The 20,597-nt window shown below is 35.4% G+C and overlaps 1 protein-coding gene across 2 annotated transcripts in view; it reads left to right on the forward strand.

Moving 5' to 3' along the window:
* Positions 1–20,597, forward strand: part of CORIN (corin, serine peptidase) — a 120,945-nt gene that overhangs the window by 43,122 nt on the left and 57,226 nt on the right. For both annotated transcript variants that reach the window (XM_048942580.1, XM_048942581.1), the window contains exon 5: positions 12,922–13,103. In XM_048942580.1, coding sequence (XP_048798537.1) covers positions 12,922–13,103 — 182 coding nt within the window. The remainder of the gene's footprint in view (positions 1–12,921; positions 13,104–20,597) is intronic.

The following is a 20,597-nucleotide window of genomic DNA, read 5'->3' on the forward strand; positions in this document are numbered from 1 at the left end:
GGGCAAATAACAGTAAAATACACACTGAAAGCTGAAGAGAGATATATGATCTGTAGGGGCTAGGAGAAAACTGGGTTAACGGGGGAAAAAGTTGTATGAAGCTATAAACTGTTTTCATGTAGTCAGCTACCCTTTGAAGTGTTGGAAATAGTAGGAAAGAGCTCATACTGGGAAATCTGCTTTTTTTTTTTTTTTTTGTCTCATTATCTATTCTGTGTAATTTTTACAAAGAATGAAAGTAAAAATGATTCATTTTCCATATGGGCATAAGCTAGTATAAAATGTTAGATCCAGAAAGCAAATCCAGAAATCTGTGTGTCAGATTTTAACAACAGTTGAAAACAAATTTGAGATGAGGAAAATTTCTTTCAAACCCTCTTAAAATACAGTCAAGAATCAAACTTCATACAGCAAGAGATCTCAGAATGTCATGTTTTGTATAAGACATGAATATCAGAGACGTGGCTGTTTTTCAGCTTTTGTGAGCTTCCTCTAGACTTATGGTTTTTGTTTCTTTGGCTTACAGTGAAATCGATCTTTTTAAATTTATTTTCTTTTGTTGTAGTGAACATTTAGAAGTTAAAAAACAATAATCTTATGTAAAAATAAGTTCTTAGAGCTCTTGATACCCTTAGGGTATTTTGTAGAAAACGTTAACTGAATTACATAGATCTCATTCATGTAGCTAAAAAGAATTTTTATATTAGGACTTTGAATAGGAAGCTATCAACACATCTATTTTTCAAAGTCCCTTATGTGTTCAATTGTATATGAAATATGTATGAGTATGTATGACTTCTGATGGGTAATTCTACTCTCGCATATTTCAGTCTTGTTTTAATCTACCTAATTTTAGTAACAAAAGGAGGTAGATATGCCAAAATAAACCAGCAGAATTTAGGAATTCTGAGTAATCAGTCTGATAGGTGACCTGGCACTTTTTATAATGCATCTGTGCAGAGATATCAAATTATACTTGCAAATTTTTGCAATTCTATAGCTTTTAAGAAATGCTTAAATTTTACATGCTGGTGAAATGTCACTTCTAGGTAACCGTATTGAGAAACTCTCCTGGAAGGACATTTAGAAACCCCTTAACAAAATCATATTTTCTGTGATTTCATTGGAATTGCTGCTACTTGATTTAAACCTACAGCACTGATGAGAATTTTTCTTACCATGATCTGAGTGTGTGGGGTGAAGGCTCTTTCAGAAGCATATAAAATGGCCACTGGTCATTTCCTAAGTTTGCAGTATGGCTCTTCACACAAAGGCCGAGCAAGTCAGCATGACTCAAAGAAGCTATTCAGGCTGATTTTTGACAATGGTTTTCTATCAAGGAGATCTGTTCTATTCTTCAGCCTTGATGCAGAAAACTATTAATTCCAACTCTTATAATGTGAATAACACAGAGGTAACTTTTAATAGATGAAATACTTTATATCCAGAGTGTTATAAATCTTGCGATATCTTCATTTAAAAGATCTGTGACAAGCTGACTTAGTACAAGAAAACCCACTATTGTAGAATCTATGAATACATAATCAAGTTATTATCCAACCCTTGGTTTTTAATGTATTTGTGGTTCATGTAAGCATAGTTGTGACCACACAATGTTGGGGATCCAGCTAATGAAAAAACATGCATTGTCAAACCCTGTCTTATAATGAATCCAAAACTTAGGGAGAAGGAGTCTGATACAGTTGTGAATGCTTTCCCACACAAATAATGTGCTTTCCCACTGTTACTCTTTTTTTTTTTTTTTTTGTCCTAGAATGTTTTTAAACATTCTACAGAGAAAATTGGTGTAACTGTTTCTGTTTAATCAAAAAACTGGACACACACACACACACACACACACACACACACACACACAAGGTGTTTTACTTGAGAAAATGCAGACGATAACAACGACTGCATGCTTTTTCCTTGTGCACTTTGAATCAATTGATATGCCATCTGATAGCTATAATTGCACCAATAATTATATCTATAGGGTGGTTTAATTCTTTCATTAGACTGTTGAGGATACAATTGCTAGTGGCAGAGAGTCATCATTTGACATATTGAGAGCAGAATTTAAATAGCCAGTTTGAGCTCTGGTCTCTCCTCAGTCTGGTCACTAATTCCAGGTGAAATAGAATTACTAATTCCAGGTGAAATAGAATTGACTTAGAGCAACAAGAAAGTGAAATGGTTGGCAGGTGTAATGCACAGGGGTGAAGTTCAAAGTGGCAGCAATGTTTAGAATGTTTAAAATAGCTATCAAATAGCAATAAACAATTCTGTGGACTTTTGAAAATGTTTATGTATGACTGAGCAAATGTCACATACAAGGTTGTGGTTGAAACCGTGTTTCAGTAAAAGTGGTGAATTGTTTTCCTACATAAAACACAATGAATCAACTTTTAGTTCAAGCTGAAATCTGAGTGTGTAATGGATGGATAGGATACATATAAGAAAAGGAAATCTACAATGTGCAGGTTCAGAAAGTATTTGCAGAGTGAAATTAATTATAACAAATGTTCAGAGCACAACTCCTGCTCTGACTAAAGCTAGCTGATTGAGAAAGAAAATGCTATTTTTACTCTCCTGTGATCGGAACGTGTTCTTTATAAGACACAAGTGAGACACTGAGTGGGAGATCAGCTGCTTTACATCTGACTTCAAAGAAAGGAATACTCACATATGTCTGAAAGATTGGCATTGAACATATTTCCAAGAAATGAAAAAACTTTAAAATGATGAATCATGTTACAACTGTGATAATGTAGCTGAAATTAGTGTTGCATTTTTATAGCAGTTTTCTTTTCAAAGCAGCCTGTATTATTTATAAAAAATGTTGTATTTTGTGTGTTATTTCATTAGTATTGTGGAGTTGACTCTTCCAAGACAGAAAAAAATGTGCTAAAGAGAACACTGGCATTTGCATTGTCCCTTAGAACTCAGACCTTGAAGTCAATATGTGATACTCAGAACTCATTTCTGGTGGAAGGCTATGAGATGAGAAACTGAGCTCATCTTAGTAGAGAATGCAAGGGAAAATACAGATGAAGATACGCAATTGGTCAAAATGCCTATGTTTAAAATGGATTGATATGTTTTCTCACATGAACCTTTATTCAGATGTGTATAATTTTGGAGAAAATAAAGTGCACTAGTTAAAATTTTTAAGTCTAACTTCCATAATTACCAGGAGTTTCTAATGTCTCAAAGTATGCAAGTAATAGAACTTAAAATCTGGTATGGAGCTTGTGTTAATAAGTGGTAGGGTTTGTGCCACAGTTCTTGTGAGCTAGTAAAATAAGAGAAGTAAAATAGAACGTGTATTTACTTTAAAGTAATCTTTGCAACCTACTGTTTTTATAAAGTTTATGGGTCAATGATTTTGCTTGCAGGAATTAATTCACAAATTTTATCTTTTAAATCTTAGAAAAATCATTATTCATATGTCCTGAATTGACAAGAGATTGATAGTAAAGTCTCTGAGAGCTTTTCTGTTAGGATCATGGCTCAGCTAGTGTTGAAGGAGCCATAGAAGGCTTGTAACTGGGGCTGGCCCTGGAGCCATGTTACAGGTCCTTATGTAAAAGGTCCTGCAAAGGAGTCTTATCTCAAACTCTTTTACAGTACTATGCCAGTAGGTGGCAGATGCAGTGTAGGGGAAGGACAGATCAGGGAAAAAATATAGGGAAATTAGGACAGAAATTAGAAACTGCAGAGAATATTTTCACCCTTTTAGAGAGTTGTCCTTTTTCTGCCTGTACACAGTGGCTGTTTACAACTACTGACATGTGTTGTACAGAAGGAAGGGATTACTTAAGAAATTAATTTAAAAATAAAAAGCTAGAAGAGTGATTTAGAGCTGTAGACAATGATATCCTGCATTGGCCAAAATAATGTTGGTGGTCCATTGGGTGCTAGGTTGGCTTTTTCCATAGCAAATGGCATCAAATTTGTATGCAGCATTTCACCTTCCTCACTGATCTGATGTACTGGCCATGAAAACTTTCCCAAATCACAAAATAATCTGTCAAAGTGTGTGTGCTGGGAGGAGATAAGGATGAAACAGATTTTTTAAATTTATCAAGAATAGGAGTGGGTTGGTTTTTTTTTTTTTTTTTTTTTGAGACATTCTGGGCATGGGAACATCCCTTTGAAAACATATTTCACAACACTGTCCAGGGGATTTAAGAGAAGGGAAGGAGTCAGAAATCAAGAGGACTGATTGTTTTATGAATGCATGTTTTGCTGATTGATTGCCTCCAGCCCACTTGGTTTAATGATTTTCTGTGTGCATTGCCTATGATAAGTGTCTGGTCTCTAGGCTGGGATGTTACCAGGGAATCACAGGTCTTTCTTTCTTTCTCCTATGCGTGCAATGTAGTATTTCTGATAAACCAATACTGATCATTTAATTAACTGAAATAATTATTTGTGGCAAGTCATAGGGTGAACACAGCCTTTCTTTAATTTGAAAATTTATTATATGTCCTTGAAAAACACACTTTCATTTACGAAGTGAGCTTTATTTCATTTAATGTAACGTAAGCTGTCAGTAAAACATTACACTTCCACAAACATTGCAGGAGAATCAACGCTGATAGCCTCCTATCACACTTTTGCAGCTGGACTCGAAATCGGAAAGATGTAGGTGAGGGAAAAAATCTCACTAGTAGGTATGGGTACACTGCCTTTTGCAGGAGTTAATAAAACCAAGATTGAACAGTGTAGCCACTGTTCAATCTTGTTCAAGGGTTGTCTAAGAATTCATATACTTTTCAGCTCATGCTTAGCCTCTCTTAATGAACAGCTTATTAAAAAATACCTTTAAGCTATCTGCAGTGAAAAACTAATGAGAGTTCAGTTAGTGAGATATGTTAAGTATGTTTCCCCTTCTTGTGAGCAGCTGCAGCTGCCTTGCTGGAGGCTGCAGTGGTATAGTATCCCACAACCTGCTACCTGAGCAGGGCAGACAAAGTACAGTCATGGGATCATGCAGGTGGGAAGGCACCTCTTCAAACCCCTGCTCAGATCAGAGCCAACTTGAAAGATAGTTCAAATTGCTCAGGACCATTTGCAGAGGTTCCACAACATCTCCAGAGGACATGTTCCAGACTGTTTCATGGTAGATTTTAAGTTGATTTTATTTTGGTAGTGCTCCAGAATCAGTGTTCTGTTTCTGTACTTGTTTTTCTCCAGCTCAGCATTGCCATTTCCTTGTTCTGGTAGCATTAGTCAGTTCCACGATAACTTGGATGAGGAAACTGATCTGAATTAAATTGGGAATGAGGGAGAAAAGTGAAGTGAAGGGAGGTTCAGAAACAAATCCGAGTGGAGAGCTTCATTCTTTAATGACAATGTTTGCTCATGACAGCTTGTTTGTGAAACAACTTCATTGTGAGGAAGCAGTATGATAATTGATTTAACAACAAATTTATTCTCATTGATAGTGGTGGAGCGACAGTAAATGAATGACAGGAATGTCCATGATTCTTTAGGACTGCTGACTAAACATAGCTCAGAAGTTTTTTTGTAGACCGGTACCTGAGGTCTTCCTTTCTGCAGTAGTCTGAAATCCGCAGGGAAGCATTCATTCTGGAGATGAATATGAAAGTAAGGGTATGTATCAAAATATCTTGTGGAAATGGGAAGCTATCCTTTAGGCAAAGTGTTGTTTTGGGTGCCTTTTTTTTAATCCTGGTCATAGTAATACATATTGCAGCTGGGCACAGAGTGTAAGCTGTGCAGAGCAGAGCTACTTTGTATGCTGTGGTTAGTGCCTTGTAGGTAGCAGTGCTGTAGGGAAGCCCTGTTTCTAAAGTACGTAGAATCTGCTTCCCAAGCATGGCCTAATTGTATTGGGTTCTAGGAACAACATCAAGTCTAGAATTTTCAGCTACAGAGACTGAAGACTTAGAATGTCGCAGTGCTTAAGTACTCAGTTTCCTTGTGTAGCTTCTGCTGCCCACTTAATCACCATTTTGCTCACCATTATTAAAGATTTTCTGTAGCAATGCTGTGGTTGAAATAACTTTGTGTGAATGCTGTGTTCAGAGGACCTCTGCTTCACTGAGACAGCTTATATTTGCCAGGTGCGAATTTTGTTTGCCAACATAAAAAAAAATCTTTTAACCTATATTCTTATGCATATTAGGAACTGTTTCTTCTTTACTTTTTTTTTTTTTTTCCAAGAGATGTTTCTACAGAGTAAACTAAATTACAAATGTGTTCAGCACTTTTATGATAAATATCAAACCTAGAATTTTCAGAAATTTGATTTTATTTAGGAGTGGTTTTGGCAGATAGTACAAGATTGTAAAAATAGCTCATAATTGTACCACTGTTGTTAGTAGAGTTAGTCCTCATGTGGATCATCTGTAAGAGGCACCATCATGACAGCAGATATAATATTCATGAATGTACAAATGAGAATTGGCTTTCTGCACTGGCTATAAATCCTTACATTCAGTCCCTCTCAGGCAGACAAGAGGGAATCTCCCCAGACAGTTCAGTTGGAGACATTCTTCAGATTCTCACCTTAAGGAAACTGAGCTGCTGCTGCCTTTGGCTAGTGTCAAATCTGAGCCCATTTTTCCCCCTTAAGATGCTAGACTCAGACTGTGGGTCCTATAAGTACTTCTGAGGTTAATTTTGCATATTTGTTCTCATATACTGTAACCTACTTCAGGAAAACAGTGTACACATTTGACCTGAAAAGAAAGTGGGAAGCCAGACATACATATGCAGCTAGTTCTGCATTCAGTACCAAAGCATTGTATGGAAGTTAAGACTCCTTCCCTAAGTGTTTCCATACAGATATAATAGTTTATAATTTTATCAAACGAAATAATTACAGAAATATAAAGTGATCATTCTTTTTCCTTAGTTTACTAATATATAAAGAAGGAAATCTTGGATCTAAATCCATCTCTGGAGGTAAAATAAAGAAGAAAACAGAATCTTTCAAAATAACTTGCAAGATAAAGATGAAAACTGAACAATGAAAATATACACAGCTTTGCCACAGTTTGTTTTCATGCTTATGTGCAACTGAGACCTTAATTGCCCATTTGTTTGCAGATCCATGAATCAAAACATAGTTTTGAGATTTTTAATATCCTGTGTCATATAGCTCTGCTCAGTAGCTCGGAAAATACTTTTCTGCACATTGGAGTACAAGGAGAGAGAGCAGAGAAAGAATTCAGAAGGGCTGTTCCTCTAAAAGGAGAATAAAGCAGGGCATGGATGTTTGTTCTACTGTAGAAATTTTCTTCTGTGACATTTATGTTTTGTGGGCATCTTTACTGCTAGGTAATTCCCCAAAGTATTATTGAAGATTAGAACTAACAATGGCTGGTGTTACTTCATGAAAGTGTAAAAACACATAGGGTAATTTCAGTTTTCTTCTTCTCATAGTTTCAGAATGTTTTCTTAGGTTTTTTGGTTTGTTCCCCTCTGTCCCAGTATTATCTTGCAAACATATTACCAGCTGAAGGATCATTCTGCCTCAGACTTTACATCATCACCCTGAGCCTGTGTGTCTGTAAATGATACTATAAATCATCTCACAGTTCTCTATATTGTAGCTGTAGCATGATTATAATTTTTCTGGTAACTGTGCCAGCTTAAACACGTTCAATAGATTTGGCTGAATAAGTAATCCAGCAAAATACCATCCAGTTTTAACTTGGCTCAATACTTGAACAGAACTTACTGTGTGGTAACAACAGTGATCCTGGAACAACTGAAGGGACAGAGGTGGAGAAAGAACAGTAGTGAAGAGATGCTTAAGCCAGCACTGTAACTATAAGAAATATGAATCCATCTGACTGGAGTCAGGTTGTCTACAAGACTGCAAATGTGACCTTTAGCCAGAGCAGTTCTCTCAGTCTTATCTGTAAAATTTCAGTAATGAATTTCCTAACCTGATCTAGCTTATTGTATAGCCTACAAACAGATGTTTGCAAAACAGATTGCAAAACTCCAGGCAGTGCAGAAAAGGACATTTAGGAACAAGATCTACATACACTGTTGCTGCTTCCAGAGAAGACGTATCACAGACACTGACTTCAGTGGCTGCTGAGTTTAAAAGCCAAAACTTTGAGCTACTCAAACAATTGCTCCTCGAGAAAATCTGTTAAATTTTGCAGCAGCAGTTAAATAGTTGCCTGGAGGACTTCTCCTCTCTTTACTGGTTCTTGTAATATATTTCTTTGATAATTTCTAGTGCTCAAAACAGCCATTTAAGCAACTTAAGTGTACTGATGAGCCCCATGCATAATAATGTGATTGCAAAGATGAGAAGTTGGTTTTACAGGAAGAACAATTTCTGAATTCATCTGAAAATGTAAAATGTTTTCAAGTGAGTGATAACAACTAGATCAATGCAGTATTATAATCAATTTGAATTCCAGTTGAAGAGAACTTCAAATAATTGGCAAAAAGAATGTATCAGATAATCTGCTCTCAGGCAGTGTGAAGCCTCTCTGGAACCTTAATATCAGTTAAGACGATAGCGTTAGAGTATGCTGTGTTCTATATATGTACTTGATATAAATCTCTTTTGATGAATAGCTTAATGGGTTACACAAATTAAAAAAAAACAAGCAAATGAAAAAAACCCACAGACTATTTCTCTACTTTGTTTTACTTGAGAGCACGTCTTTTCTTTTTGTTTTGGTTGACACCTATATGTTGCTGAAATAACTGAGGTGTGAACTTCTAGGAGTGGAGAAACCACCCGTAGATTCAAAAGTATCTCATGTATCTGTTCTTTTATCAAACTTCACCTTCAGCAAGAATCATTTCCATGAATATCCTTAAAAGCAAAATTACATTCAAGTATGTTGCAGCCTCCTTCCATGCCTGCTTCTGGCGCCAAATGAATGATGATAAGATTACCATAGACCTGTCAGGTTTTTTTTTTTTTAATGATTTGTCTCTGGCTGGCAGTAAATAAAGACTAATCAAGATGAAGATTTTTAATCACCTTTTCATCCTTGACTGGATTAAGCAATATGTCCATACTAAGCTTGATCATTACCCAGAAAATATTTAATTTATGCAGCACATATGATTGAATATTGAAACCACGCCAAATATTGCAATAATGGCTGGGTAATCCTATATTTTCTGGTTTGTCAGAGCTTCTCTCAAGGCTACAAATTCTGCTTAGCTTATTTAATTGCTACTCAGTTAACTGTCTTTTAGAATTTAGTAATTTCTATATTATTGTGCTGTGTATGTATCCAAACATCTACCCTGAACTGTAATGTTGATTAAACATATTATTGCATAAATATAATATTGCCTGGAGTACTGCCTAAACTATACAAGTAAGGTGAACTCATATAGATTTTTTTTTATATAGATATTAATCATCTGAAGTGCAAATTTAGTTAGTGAAAAAACTGCTTATCTCCTAACATTTTTAGAAACTTATAAACTGTTAAGTATAACTGTACAGAGTTACATTTTAATGTGATCTTTAAACTGTTTGTAAAATTTCCATTATGTTGAGTGATCAACGTGCCGAAGGACTTTTGGAAATAATGAACCTGAAAGGAAGCTCTGGTGAGGTGGGAGTTGACCTCTTCTACATAACCAGAGATAAGACTATAGGGAACAATCTCAAGTTGTGCCAGGGGAGGTTCAGGTTGGGTATTAGGAAAAATTTATTTTCCAAAAGAGAGGTCAGGCACTGGGAAACGCTGCCCAGAGAGGTCCTTGGAGGTGTTCAAGAAACTTTTAAATGTTGTACTAAGGAACATGGTTTAGTGGGGAAATACTGGTAGTAGGTGAACGCTTGGACTAGATGATCTTGGAGGTCTTTTCCAACCTTGTTGATTGTATGATTCTGATGAACCTGCTATTGCTTCTTTGAAAAACTAAGTCAGTGGAATGTACTGCCTTCAGGTCATCACATATGCTCCATTGGACCAGTAGGAATAACTTAGATTTGATGATGTGAAAAACTGCTCATGTTTGTCTTCACTGTGATATAGTGTCAAAGTGTTTTGTGTATTTTTCTAGAAAATAAATAAGTTAACAGTAAGCATATCAGTCTGAATAAATTAAATGGCTCACTCTGGCAAATAAGGCAAATCAGTAGTTCATTTAACTTATGTAGCATCTTGTTTCTTACAGTTAGTTTTTGGAACTCAAGCATCATCCATAGCAAGTAGTGGCTTTGCTTCTGGCATTTTTCTATGTTAAAGAGTCTCAGTTAAACTACTGGGACTGTTCATGTTATTATATAAATAGAACTTTTAGAAGCAGTGGTTTCGTTAAAAATGATTAGTTAAAAATGAAAAGCTTAAGTCCAAAACACTAAAAGAAAACGATTTGAGATTATCAGTTGCCCTGTAAAAGCCTCTTCATTCAGGGCGTTTCTCAGACCCAAGCAAGAGTCAGTGACAGCTACCACAGTGCTCTTGCTGTGTCCGTTCTTACTCTTCCTATTAAAATAGACGGAGCGAAAAACAGAACATTGTTTTAGATCATCTTTATCTGAAGAGTCATTTCAGGTCAGATAGTAAGCCTTCAATTTGGCAGGACAATGTGCAGAGCTACTAAGTGGCAGCTCTTCCTGTCAGCAGGAGTAACCATTTGTTCTTGGTTTTGTAAACAGCCAGCTGTATGCTTTCTGGTGCTGAATTTTTGTGCCTTTCAACACATCACAGTCTGGCAGTGAAAAGTATTATTCTAGAATGTATGTTCTTTTCAGGCAACAAGGAAGTTGCCAGCTAGGGAAGTGCAAAGAGACAGGTTTAGAGATAAAAGCCCTTGTAATGTATCTGATAATTTCAATCTAGTATTGTGTGAAAGTATTTAACATTATCTGGAGAATATATCTCTAACAGTATCTATTTTGAACTAGTTGTTCCAACCTGGTATGTGTAATAAATTTGGTAACAACACTGGCAGCACATTCTTTTTGTTAGATACTAAGCAGAGGAAAGCAAATACACTCATGTCAGAATACTTATGCAAGAAAATGTTTTGCTTTATACTGATTTCTCCATGTTAGCACAGGTGGTCAGGCATCTCTGGCAGCTTTTTATTTGTAGGAGTTGCTTCTGGTATCACATAGTTTCTAGAGAAACTGTGTTTTTCTCTATTCCTATATACATTATAATCCTAATAGAAACACTACATTAAGTAACAAAACTCTTGGTCACTGTGGACTTTTTCAGTTCAGTACAAAAGCCAGGCTGGTCAGCTGTGGTTTACGTTTGATAAATTCGTGCTAACTGTTCCCAGTTATCATCATCTTGCTATGTCCAGAAGTGTGTTCAAGGAGGACTCATTCCATTTTTGTTGGGACTGAATTAAGGTTACATCATTACAACTTGAGTGTACCTAGCTTGACGTTTTTGGCTTTTTTTTTTTTTTTTTTTTTTTTTTTTGTTTTGTTTTGTTTTGTTTGAAGATGAGTGCAACTCTTGATGTTTTCCAGTTAAGTGACCTTCCTTGTTTCCATGACCTTTCAAAGATAGAGAAGGCTGACCTTGCAAGAGCAGCTGGACAGCTGTCTCAGTACCCTTGGATGCAACCCCGTTGATCTCATGAACTCATATGAGCTGAATCAACTTGCTCTGTATGAGAGCTGTACTTAAGAATTAAATGTATTTCTGTTTCTCTGTTCACATTTTTTTTCCTTCACTGGGAGCTGATATTTCTCACTTGAAGCCATTTTGTTTCCCTTCAAAGTGTGGTGCCAACAAACATTCATGGGCAATGCCTTCCTGTTCTTGGTGCTTGCTGCTTAAAAATAAATACACATTGGAATAAATATCATATTATTAAGCCAGAGGTATCATTAAGAATATAAGGAGTACACTTTAAGATAATATTCTAATCATATTTTAACTATTACATATTTTAGAAATCCATTATTCTTGTTTTCTGAGTGAGAAAACAATGATTTCAATGTCAGTAAAAAATTGAAATGTATATAATATTATTTAATAAAATAAGCCCAGTGATGGATAATAATGTTTTCAAAAAATAACATTTTACTTGTAATCAGAGGCAGATATATTTTTCATTATTCTCTCAGGAATATGTGCCCCAATTTCAGTTGTGCCTGAGTAAACTTTAACTGTTTTAAATGTGACTGAAATACTTCATGCTTATAATTTGTATGCAATTTCTGCTTTTTGGTTATTGATTCATAAATTATGAATGTAACGTAGCTTCCAGTCTTTTCCTGGGAAGTTATTTTAGAATATTTTAAGAAACGCAAAGTGCACTGCAGTAAATTCTAGGAAGAAATTGACATATTGAGAAAATATAGTGACAGGGCACTTACTACGTGTATGAGAATTTTTTTTGCCATTGACGTCAGAATCACAGTCACAAAGTGGGTAAGGCTCGTAAATGCTGAAAGAGAAACTGATAAAGTGCTGCTCCTACAGTTTGCATCTGGCAGTTGGTTCTCTCCATGAGCAGACTCAAGACTCAGCACACCTAAGTTGTCAGAAGGGTTACCCAATCTAAGAAAATATATTTTTTTCAAGTTAGTGATTTTTATTTTTTTTTTAATCAGCTCATGAAAGCATTTAACAAAAGAGGGTATGGGTAGGTCAGCACAACTGTGAGGAAGAAGAAGATAAATAAGCTTTCTCCTACCTTGTGTCACAACACGATTACATTCCTTCAGCTATCGATGAAACGTCAGCTTCAGCATGTACAGTGCTGAATTTAGAAATTACTCTTGCTTAATAGGACCTTAAATGTAGACTGAAAGCCAGAGCTGATATCACCTCCAGTGAGGTAGTGAAGATTTGGTGCGACTCTTTAGAAAGTGAAATTTTTCAGAAGTATGATTACTTTTATTTTCTTTTAATTCAAGATGTAGCTGTTTATTAGAATAATAATCATTTTTTGTCTTTGTTCTCTGTCTCTTTTCTCTAGTCGAGTCCTCTTGCCATGCAGGACATTTTGTGAGGCAGCAAAAGAAGGGTGTGAACCAGTCCTAGGGATGGTAAATGCTTCTTGGCCAGAATTCCTCAAGTGCTCTCAATTCCACAACCAAACTGAAAATGACACAACTGAAAGAGTATGCTTCTCGCCACACCAAGACAAAGGAAAGCAATGTATGCTTCTGTTCTTAAATCTTGCACTATATTAAAGAGTTCCTCTTTAATAACGTATATGTATATTTTAATTCTGTAGGATTAGCTCTGGAATGAAACTGTTGTTCTTGATTCTGTTATTATGTTAATTCAGTTTACTATGATAAACCTGGTTATCAGTATGTTATAGTTTTGCCATACTTCAGCTGCTTTGACTAATTTGCTTTGCATTAGAAATTCTGAGCTGTTCTAGAGAACGAAGTTAGGAGAAAAGTAATAGGCCCCTTAAAAATGTTCTGCTGACTATTTCTTTGATAAGCTCTAGTAATAACAGGTTAGGTATTTGGAGCAGGAACTCGATACACAGTCCAAATTTCAAATGTCTTCTTTATCCTTGCTATAAAACTCAGCCCGGAACTGATGCTGCTCTGTTTTTCTAGATCTAAATTTATTTGAGATTAGACCTGACAGCAGAAATCCTGACTTGGTTCTTTTTCTCACTTACCCCTTGCTGGAGTTCTCTTACTGGCATCTGAAACTGTGCTGTTGCTTTTCATCATCCCATGAGCCTAAGTGGCAGAGGCTTGTGCTGTCCATTAGTAGATTCCAGTTTTTTAAGTGACTTTTGAGTGATAACAGACTATAAATAATGATATGATGAAAATAGTTTTTCAATTTTGTTTAAAAAAAAAAAACTTGAGCATTCATGCATGTTAAAAAATCAACGAGGTTGTACAGTGTGCCTTCAAATGAAAAGTTAAGATCTTACAGCCTGGGGTATCTCCTTGGCTATCTGAGTATGTGTGATTAAAAATAGCCTGTAGATCAAATTCTTTGTATCTGTTAGGGCATGTTTTAGGGGTCATGAAGTAATGGACTGTTGTCCAATATCTGTCCTCCCCTATGAGAACATTTGTAATGGCTGACATGGCAAAATACACGGAGATAGTGTTTTCTTGGAGGTAGAGTGCTTACTGGAAAAAAATGAATATTATACATGAGACTTCTGTAATGTTCCTATGGGCTTCTGAGCAAATTGCAAATTGAAAGCCACTGGGAGCTGTGTTTTGATTGTATGAAACAAATATATGCTAAATATGCTGAAAAATCAGGTCTTATGCTTCTTCAAAGAGGAAGCATATATATATATATATATATACATATATATACATATATATGCGTATATATATATACATATATATACGTATATATACATATATATATACATGTATATATACGTATATATACATGTATATATATATACATATATATACACGTGTATATATGTATATATATATATATACACACATATATATACATATATATGTGTGTATATATATATACTTTTTTTTCTTTTTTTTTTTAGACCTCAGCTTCCCTTTTGTGAAATGGGAATAAAACTGTCCTTCTAGCTTGGAGGGTTGTAACTGTATATATATTGATGCCTTTGATACCATAGTGAATCCTAACATCCTAGGTTTTGGGAATACAATCATTTTGTCTTTATGACGGTTTCAAATAATAAATAAGGGAAGAGACTGTGGAATGTGTACATAAGTATGGTAAAGAGTTGTACAATGAGCAGTGAGAGTAGCTAGTGATGATCAGTGACTAGCATATTGTTAGTTGAGTACACTTGTACTGACCACAGAATGAGATGTAATTCTGAAAAAGGAGCAGGATACTAGAGACCTGGATTTTATGCACACGTGGTACATGTAAGAATACAAGGCATGATATAAATATGCCTGTTCTTACTTGACCAATTGTATCTGGCTGAACTTTTGAAAAGTCTCAACATAACTAAACAATGTTAGAACTTTCAGATCAAAATTGGGAGAAGTTGCTGCTTTATGAAAGTTTTAGAGTATCTTCTGACTAAAATTATAGTTTCATTATTTTTTAACACTAGAGAAAAGCATGTTAAACTAGTGCCTGGGTGATTATTCCTCCATAATCTTTCGGGTAGAATTTGCATCTCTCTGATAGTAAACTATATAAATCACAGAAAAGTACATGAGAAATTTGCTGTTTCTTATTAAAGGAAAGATTCAGAGCCAGTGCTGAAGTGCCCTATCTGACAGATTAGAGACCCAGGCTGTGTATTTTTTTCAGCTCTGACATGCTGTTTTATAAAACAAAAGGCATTTTAAATTAATTTATTCATGAACTGTTTTGCATGGTGTTTGGATACAAATAGCTTTCAAGTAAAAATGATTGACTCTAGAGAATATCTTGACATTTTTTCACATGAAATGTCTCTGAAGTGGTCCTTTTTTGACTGAAGATGATAGGAACCTGGGTTTCTCTCAGGATGTTTCTCCTAGAGAAATAAATCAATGCTGAAAGTATTTTAAATTTGTGTATTTAAAAGCATTTGCTTCTCTGAATGCAGCAGAATCAGGCAGCAGGGTTAACTATTCCATCTCCTTGGCACTTGGTGCTCAGCTCCAAGTGTTCTTCACGTTCTTTACAGGACTCAGTTCCTGGAAATTCCAGGAGCATTTTGTTGACATATAGCTGCTTATATCCCGACTTCATGATTTCTTTTGGGGACTGATAATTCCAGACTGCATGCAGAGAAAGCTTTACCTGCTTTCATATGCCTTTCATATGCTTTGTTGTGTGAGATGGAGTAATTCTCTTGCAGGGCTTTAGGATTTTATTGCATTTATTTGAGGGGAAAAAAAAAAAAAAAAAAAAAAAAAGTCTGGTTGCTACACCTATTTTTTTTAGTGCAGCATCATCCAATCCAAAACAATTTCCTTTTCTGATGTTTTCTTTTTCTGATTATGATTAAATACTGTACACCCTCCAAATTTTTTTTAAAAATATCCTTCCTCAAAAAAGACCTTAAACCTCACATGACTTTCCAGGCTCCATTGGAGTTTGGCAGATTTCCTAGTTAGAATCTAGAACGTTTATCCTGCAGACAAGTAGCAGGTTTCCTGATAAATATTCATTAGCTGGAATTGGGATTACCTAGTAGATATACACTTGTTTATCTGTCACTGCTGGTCTTAATCTATTTTTTTCTACTAAAGTCATTGTAAATTGAGTGTGCTTTGCCACTATGAAGAAGCTTGCAGCATACATACCTGATGTGTCCACAGAAAAATTGAATATACTGGAAAATTTGCTCTGTGTACCTTTATAGTAAAACCATCCGAGTTTTTTACAATGAAGGATGGATTAAAAAGGTGTATTACTGTTGACAGGGTTGCAACAGATCAGATGAAGATTACAAGATTAAATGGCTCTTTGCATTTAAGATAGATATTAACAGATATTTAAGATAAATAGTAGAACTGGTTTCATAGCTCAAATGTGTAATGAGTGAGCGAAGGGCAAGCATCATTAGGCAGGCATTCATTCTACAAGTCCAGTAATGCATTTGTGGGGGCAAAAAAATCTCAGAAACATTCCTAAGGCCTGCTATGCATATCCTTACTACTCATACAAATATTTCAGCTCTGTTTTCCCTTCTTTCAACTGTCACTGGGCTTTTCTGTTATTTTATATGCTTTGACCAGCCAACACAGCTGGTGGTGTTAAAACTGCAGAGAGAAAAGCAGAGTAGCTTGAATGAGAAGTAAAGGACACAATGATCTGACTTGCAGTAACATGCAGCTCTCAGGAAACCCTGAAATTGTGTTTTAATGAATCTAGATGGCAAAATTATTTCAAAAGCAGCGGAGAATATGAATCTTCTGGTTCTTTATACAGTGAAATTTTGTAAGCAACAATACAGAACTGTCAGGCAATGTTCATTTTGTATTACACTGAAGAGATATTAAGAATTTTTTTTTTATTTTGTTAAAAAATGATGCCCAAGAGGCCTGAGCTGTTCTTCATAACTGTAAGATTTGTAACAGACAATACTGTTTAAGTCATATAAAAGACATAATGCATTAAAATTTAAATGCAGAATATAAATTTCATTGCATTATCTTGCATATTATTTGCACTTTAGTTCCAAGAGATACAAATAAAAATGTATAATAAAACAAGCCAAGGCTTCCCTTCTTAAAAAATACCAGCATCCATAAATAGCTACAGGTTGTGCCAAATTATAATTTTTTTTTTCATATCATTTTTTAAACAACAAATTTAGTTTTGTTTTACAAGATTTTTTCTCTCTGTGGATATTCTTTGCACTGTTTCAAGTAGTGAAAGTTAAATATATTAAAGCATATTTTCTTAATATAATTTTTATCCCAGTTTCCACTATGGTCAGAATCTCTTTCTTTTTGGAATAATTGCCATCGATTTCAATCTTAATTCAGAGACTATTTTTTTCTTTATGATAGTTTCTTGAAATATATTGCTTTTTTTGCTTTTTCTGGCTAGTTTTTCTTTGTGTGTGTGTGTGTGTGTTTTGAACAATGTAAGAAAGTGTCTTTTGTAGGTACTCTAAGAATTCCTACATACTGCAAATGCACATATCTTCCTATCAGCAGTTAAAGTTTAAATTTGTAAAAAGAAAGGAATAAATAATAATAACAGTGATGAAAAGGAATGATAAACTGCAAAATCAATAAAATTATAAGTAATCCATGAAATTATAAATAACATTCAGAAATCTTATCTTTGAGACAAATTTTTGTGAACTTTTAAACACTGGCTATTGCAGCAGTTTTTCAGTTGGATGGTCTTTTAATTAAGTTTTTCTGATTGCTGATAGCCCAAATAGTCTCCCTCTTTGGCAAAATCACATGAATTACATGAATTAGTTAAAAATAAGTCAATAAGTCCCCTGCAGTGTTCAAGGGCATGAAAGAGCTAAATGTATGAATAACTGGAGTGAGCTCTTTCAGCCATTTGAAGATGACACGTTAGGAGCTCTTAGCTTGTTTTAATTTGGATAAGAAGCATTTAATTGGAACACCACACTTTTTTTTTTTTTTTTTTACATGGTACCTGGTCTATCTTTCAGGACATTGTTAGGAATTCACAGAACTTGCTTTGAGAAACAGCTTAGAACATAGACTGAGGCAGAAGAGACTCTAGTCAATATCTGATTACAACCAAGTATTTATTTTTCTATAGTTAGTGAGAAAGTAACTATAGTTACTAGTATATATACTACTAGTGTGTGTGTATATATATATATATATATATATACACACACTAGTATAGTATACTTACTAGTATACTATAGTAACTATGTGTTATTCACATCCAATACAGAATTTCAGAGAAAGCTCTTAAAATCAGGAAGATATTATCTTTCTCTTGTACTCCTGCATTGTATTCTACTGGACAAATGTCTGGCATACAGCTAGGCAAAAAATGTAACGTGATGGGTCAGGCTCAAAGGGTTATAGCAATGGAATTACATCAGACTGGTGCTGGTCACTGGTGGGATTCCACAGGTCTCCATTTTAGGGCCAGTTCTCTTCATTGTTTTTATAAATGGTCTGAATACAGAAATTGAATGGACACTATAAGTAAGTTTGTGGACGAAACAAAATTAGGATTGATTCCCTCATGAACAGAAAAGTCTTGCAGAGAGATCTTGGCAAATTGGAGGGCTGAGAAATCACCAGCCTCATGAAGTTTAATCTGGCAAGTGCCGGATTCTGCACATGGGTTGGAGCAACACTGGATATACGTACAGAGAGCAGTAAGAGAGACTGCAGAGCAACACTGCAGAAAAGCATCTGGATGTTCTGTTTGACAGTGTTTTAAATATGAGTCAGCAGCTAAAAGGGTCAGCTATATCCTGGGGGGCATCAGGCCCAGCATTGCTAACCTGTCAAAAGAAGGGATGGGATTATCACTCTCTGCTCTGTGCCAGAGGGTGGTTGGGCACTGGAACAGGCTCCCCAGGTCATGGCATCAATCTGCTAGTGTTCAAGAAGCAGTTGGAAAATGCTCTCAGATATAGAGTTTGGATTTGGGGTGGTCCTGTGTGGAGTTGGACTCAACTGTTCTCGTTGGGTCCTTTCCAATTCTGGATATTCTGTGGTTCTGTGCACTCACTTAAAGCAGTGAAAAAAAGACAGAGATGGTCTGTGTATCCCTAACACTGATACTGATCAGCTGCCAGACCAGAAAGAATGATATCAAATTTTTTTTGAGACAATTTTTTTTTTCAGAATTGCGTAGTTTTTCATGTGAGAAAACATTCACAGGTGAAGGATATCTTTCTCCAAGCACTTATTCTTTACTTCTGTTTAACCTTTTATGTCTTTCAAGTTAATTTTTTCTTCCATTATGCGTGCCTTCTTATTCTTTGCCTGCTACAGTTCTAGATTTGGCTCTTTCATGAGGGCTTTTTAGGCCACTTCACTTTATTGGAAGAGAAGATCTCTTGCATTCTTCCACCATAGAGGGGAAGGAGTTGTCAGCTCTCCTAACTCTGTGATTGTGCTCCTAATATCAAATCTTTCTATAGCTGACAGCTACATGATGCATTGTACCACAGCGTACATGGAGTATAGGAAGCAGGTGATGAAAATCCAGAGGCAAGAGAATACAGGGATTCCTTTGTGCTATTGTGACTCTGAGAATGCCTATATTGAATCAGGTTAAAAGTCCATCTAGTTTGTAATGCTGTCTTCAAAAGCTGCTTTAAAACTGCATGCCCAAAGAAGAATAGAATAGGGAACTACTTTTCCAAAGTCCTCCTGCATTTACCATCTGTTTGATATTAAAGGACTTGTCAGTAGTTTTTGACTGTAAAATTTTTATTGTTCTTTTCAAATTGTTTCACAAATCTGCATGCATTTTAGCATCCATTGTGTTCTGTTGTAGTGTTACAACTTATCTCAACATTAAGTAAAAAGTACTACTAATTGCTTTTCTAAGACAATTTTGTTGGCTACCTCCTAGTTGTTTCATAGTATTAAACAGCCTACATTGTCGCCTCTTCACTTTGAAAAAAAAACAAAAACAAAACAAAGAAAACCCTGCACTTTTCATGGTCATTTTCATAGATATACAGTACTTAACTACTACTGTTTACTACCTGTAAATGCAGGCAAATAATATATTTGTTTCAGTTTGTGCTTTCTGCAGCTTTCCAGAGACCCGCCTACATAACCCTCTATAGGTAGCATTCCAGTAATCTAGCTGAGAACTACAGCACATAAATGATTTTGGCACTTCATAGACATTTTTAATACTATAGTAGATGGAGGTAAAGTAAAGCACTTTGTGTGGGTTTTCTTTCTTTTTTTTTTTTTTTCCTCCACTGGTGACGTTTACTCAGGTATTTCAGATTTTCCAGACTGTAAAACTTCCTAGCAAAGGTCTGAAGCAAATACCTGCAAATTGTTTTTCTGTTAGCAAGGATTTCTTCCATTTTCTTTGTGTTCCTTTCATCTAGTATCATGTCTTCTTCAGTAGTTTGTTTTGCTGTATAAGACAGGGATTCTATCTTTTCTATTAAAATCTGATATTTGGTGGTATGATAAAATTGTTAACCTTCTAGAAACCTCTTTCTGCACAAGCTTAGTAGAAAGCAGAAATTGATTTAATCGGAGCTATCATTCACAGTGTATATGCTCT

The sequence above is a fragment of the Lagopus muta genome, chromosome 4 (genome assembly GCF_023343835.1).
Source record: "Lagopus muta isolate bLagMut1 chromosome 4, bLagMut1 primary, whole genome shotgun sequence".
Classification (NCBI taxonomy): domain Eukaryota; kingdom Metazoa; phylum Chordata; class Aves; order Galliformes; family Phasianidae; genus Lagopus; species Lagopus muta.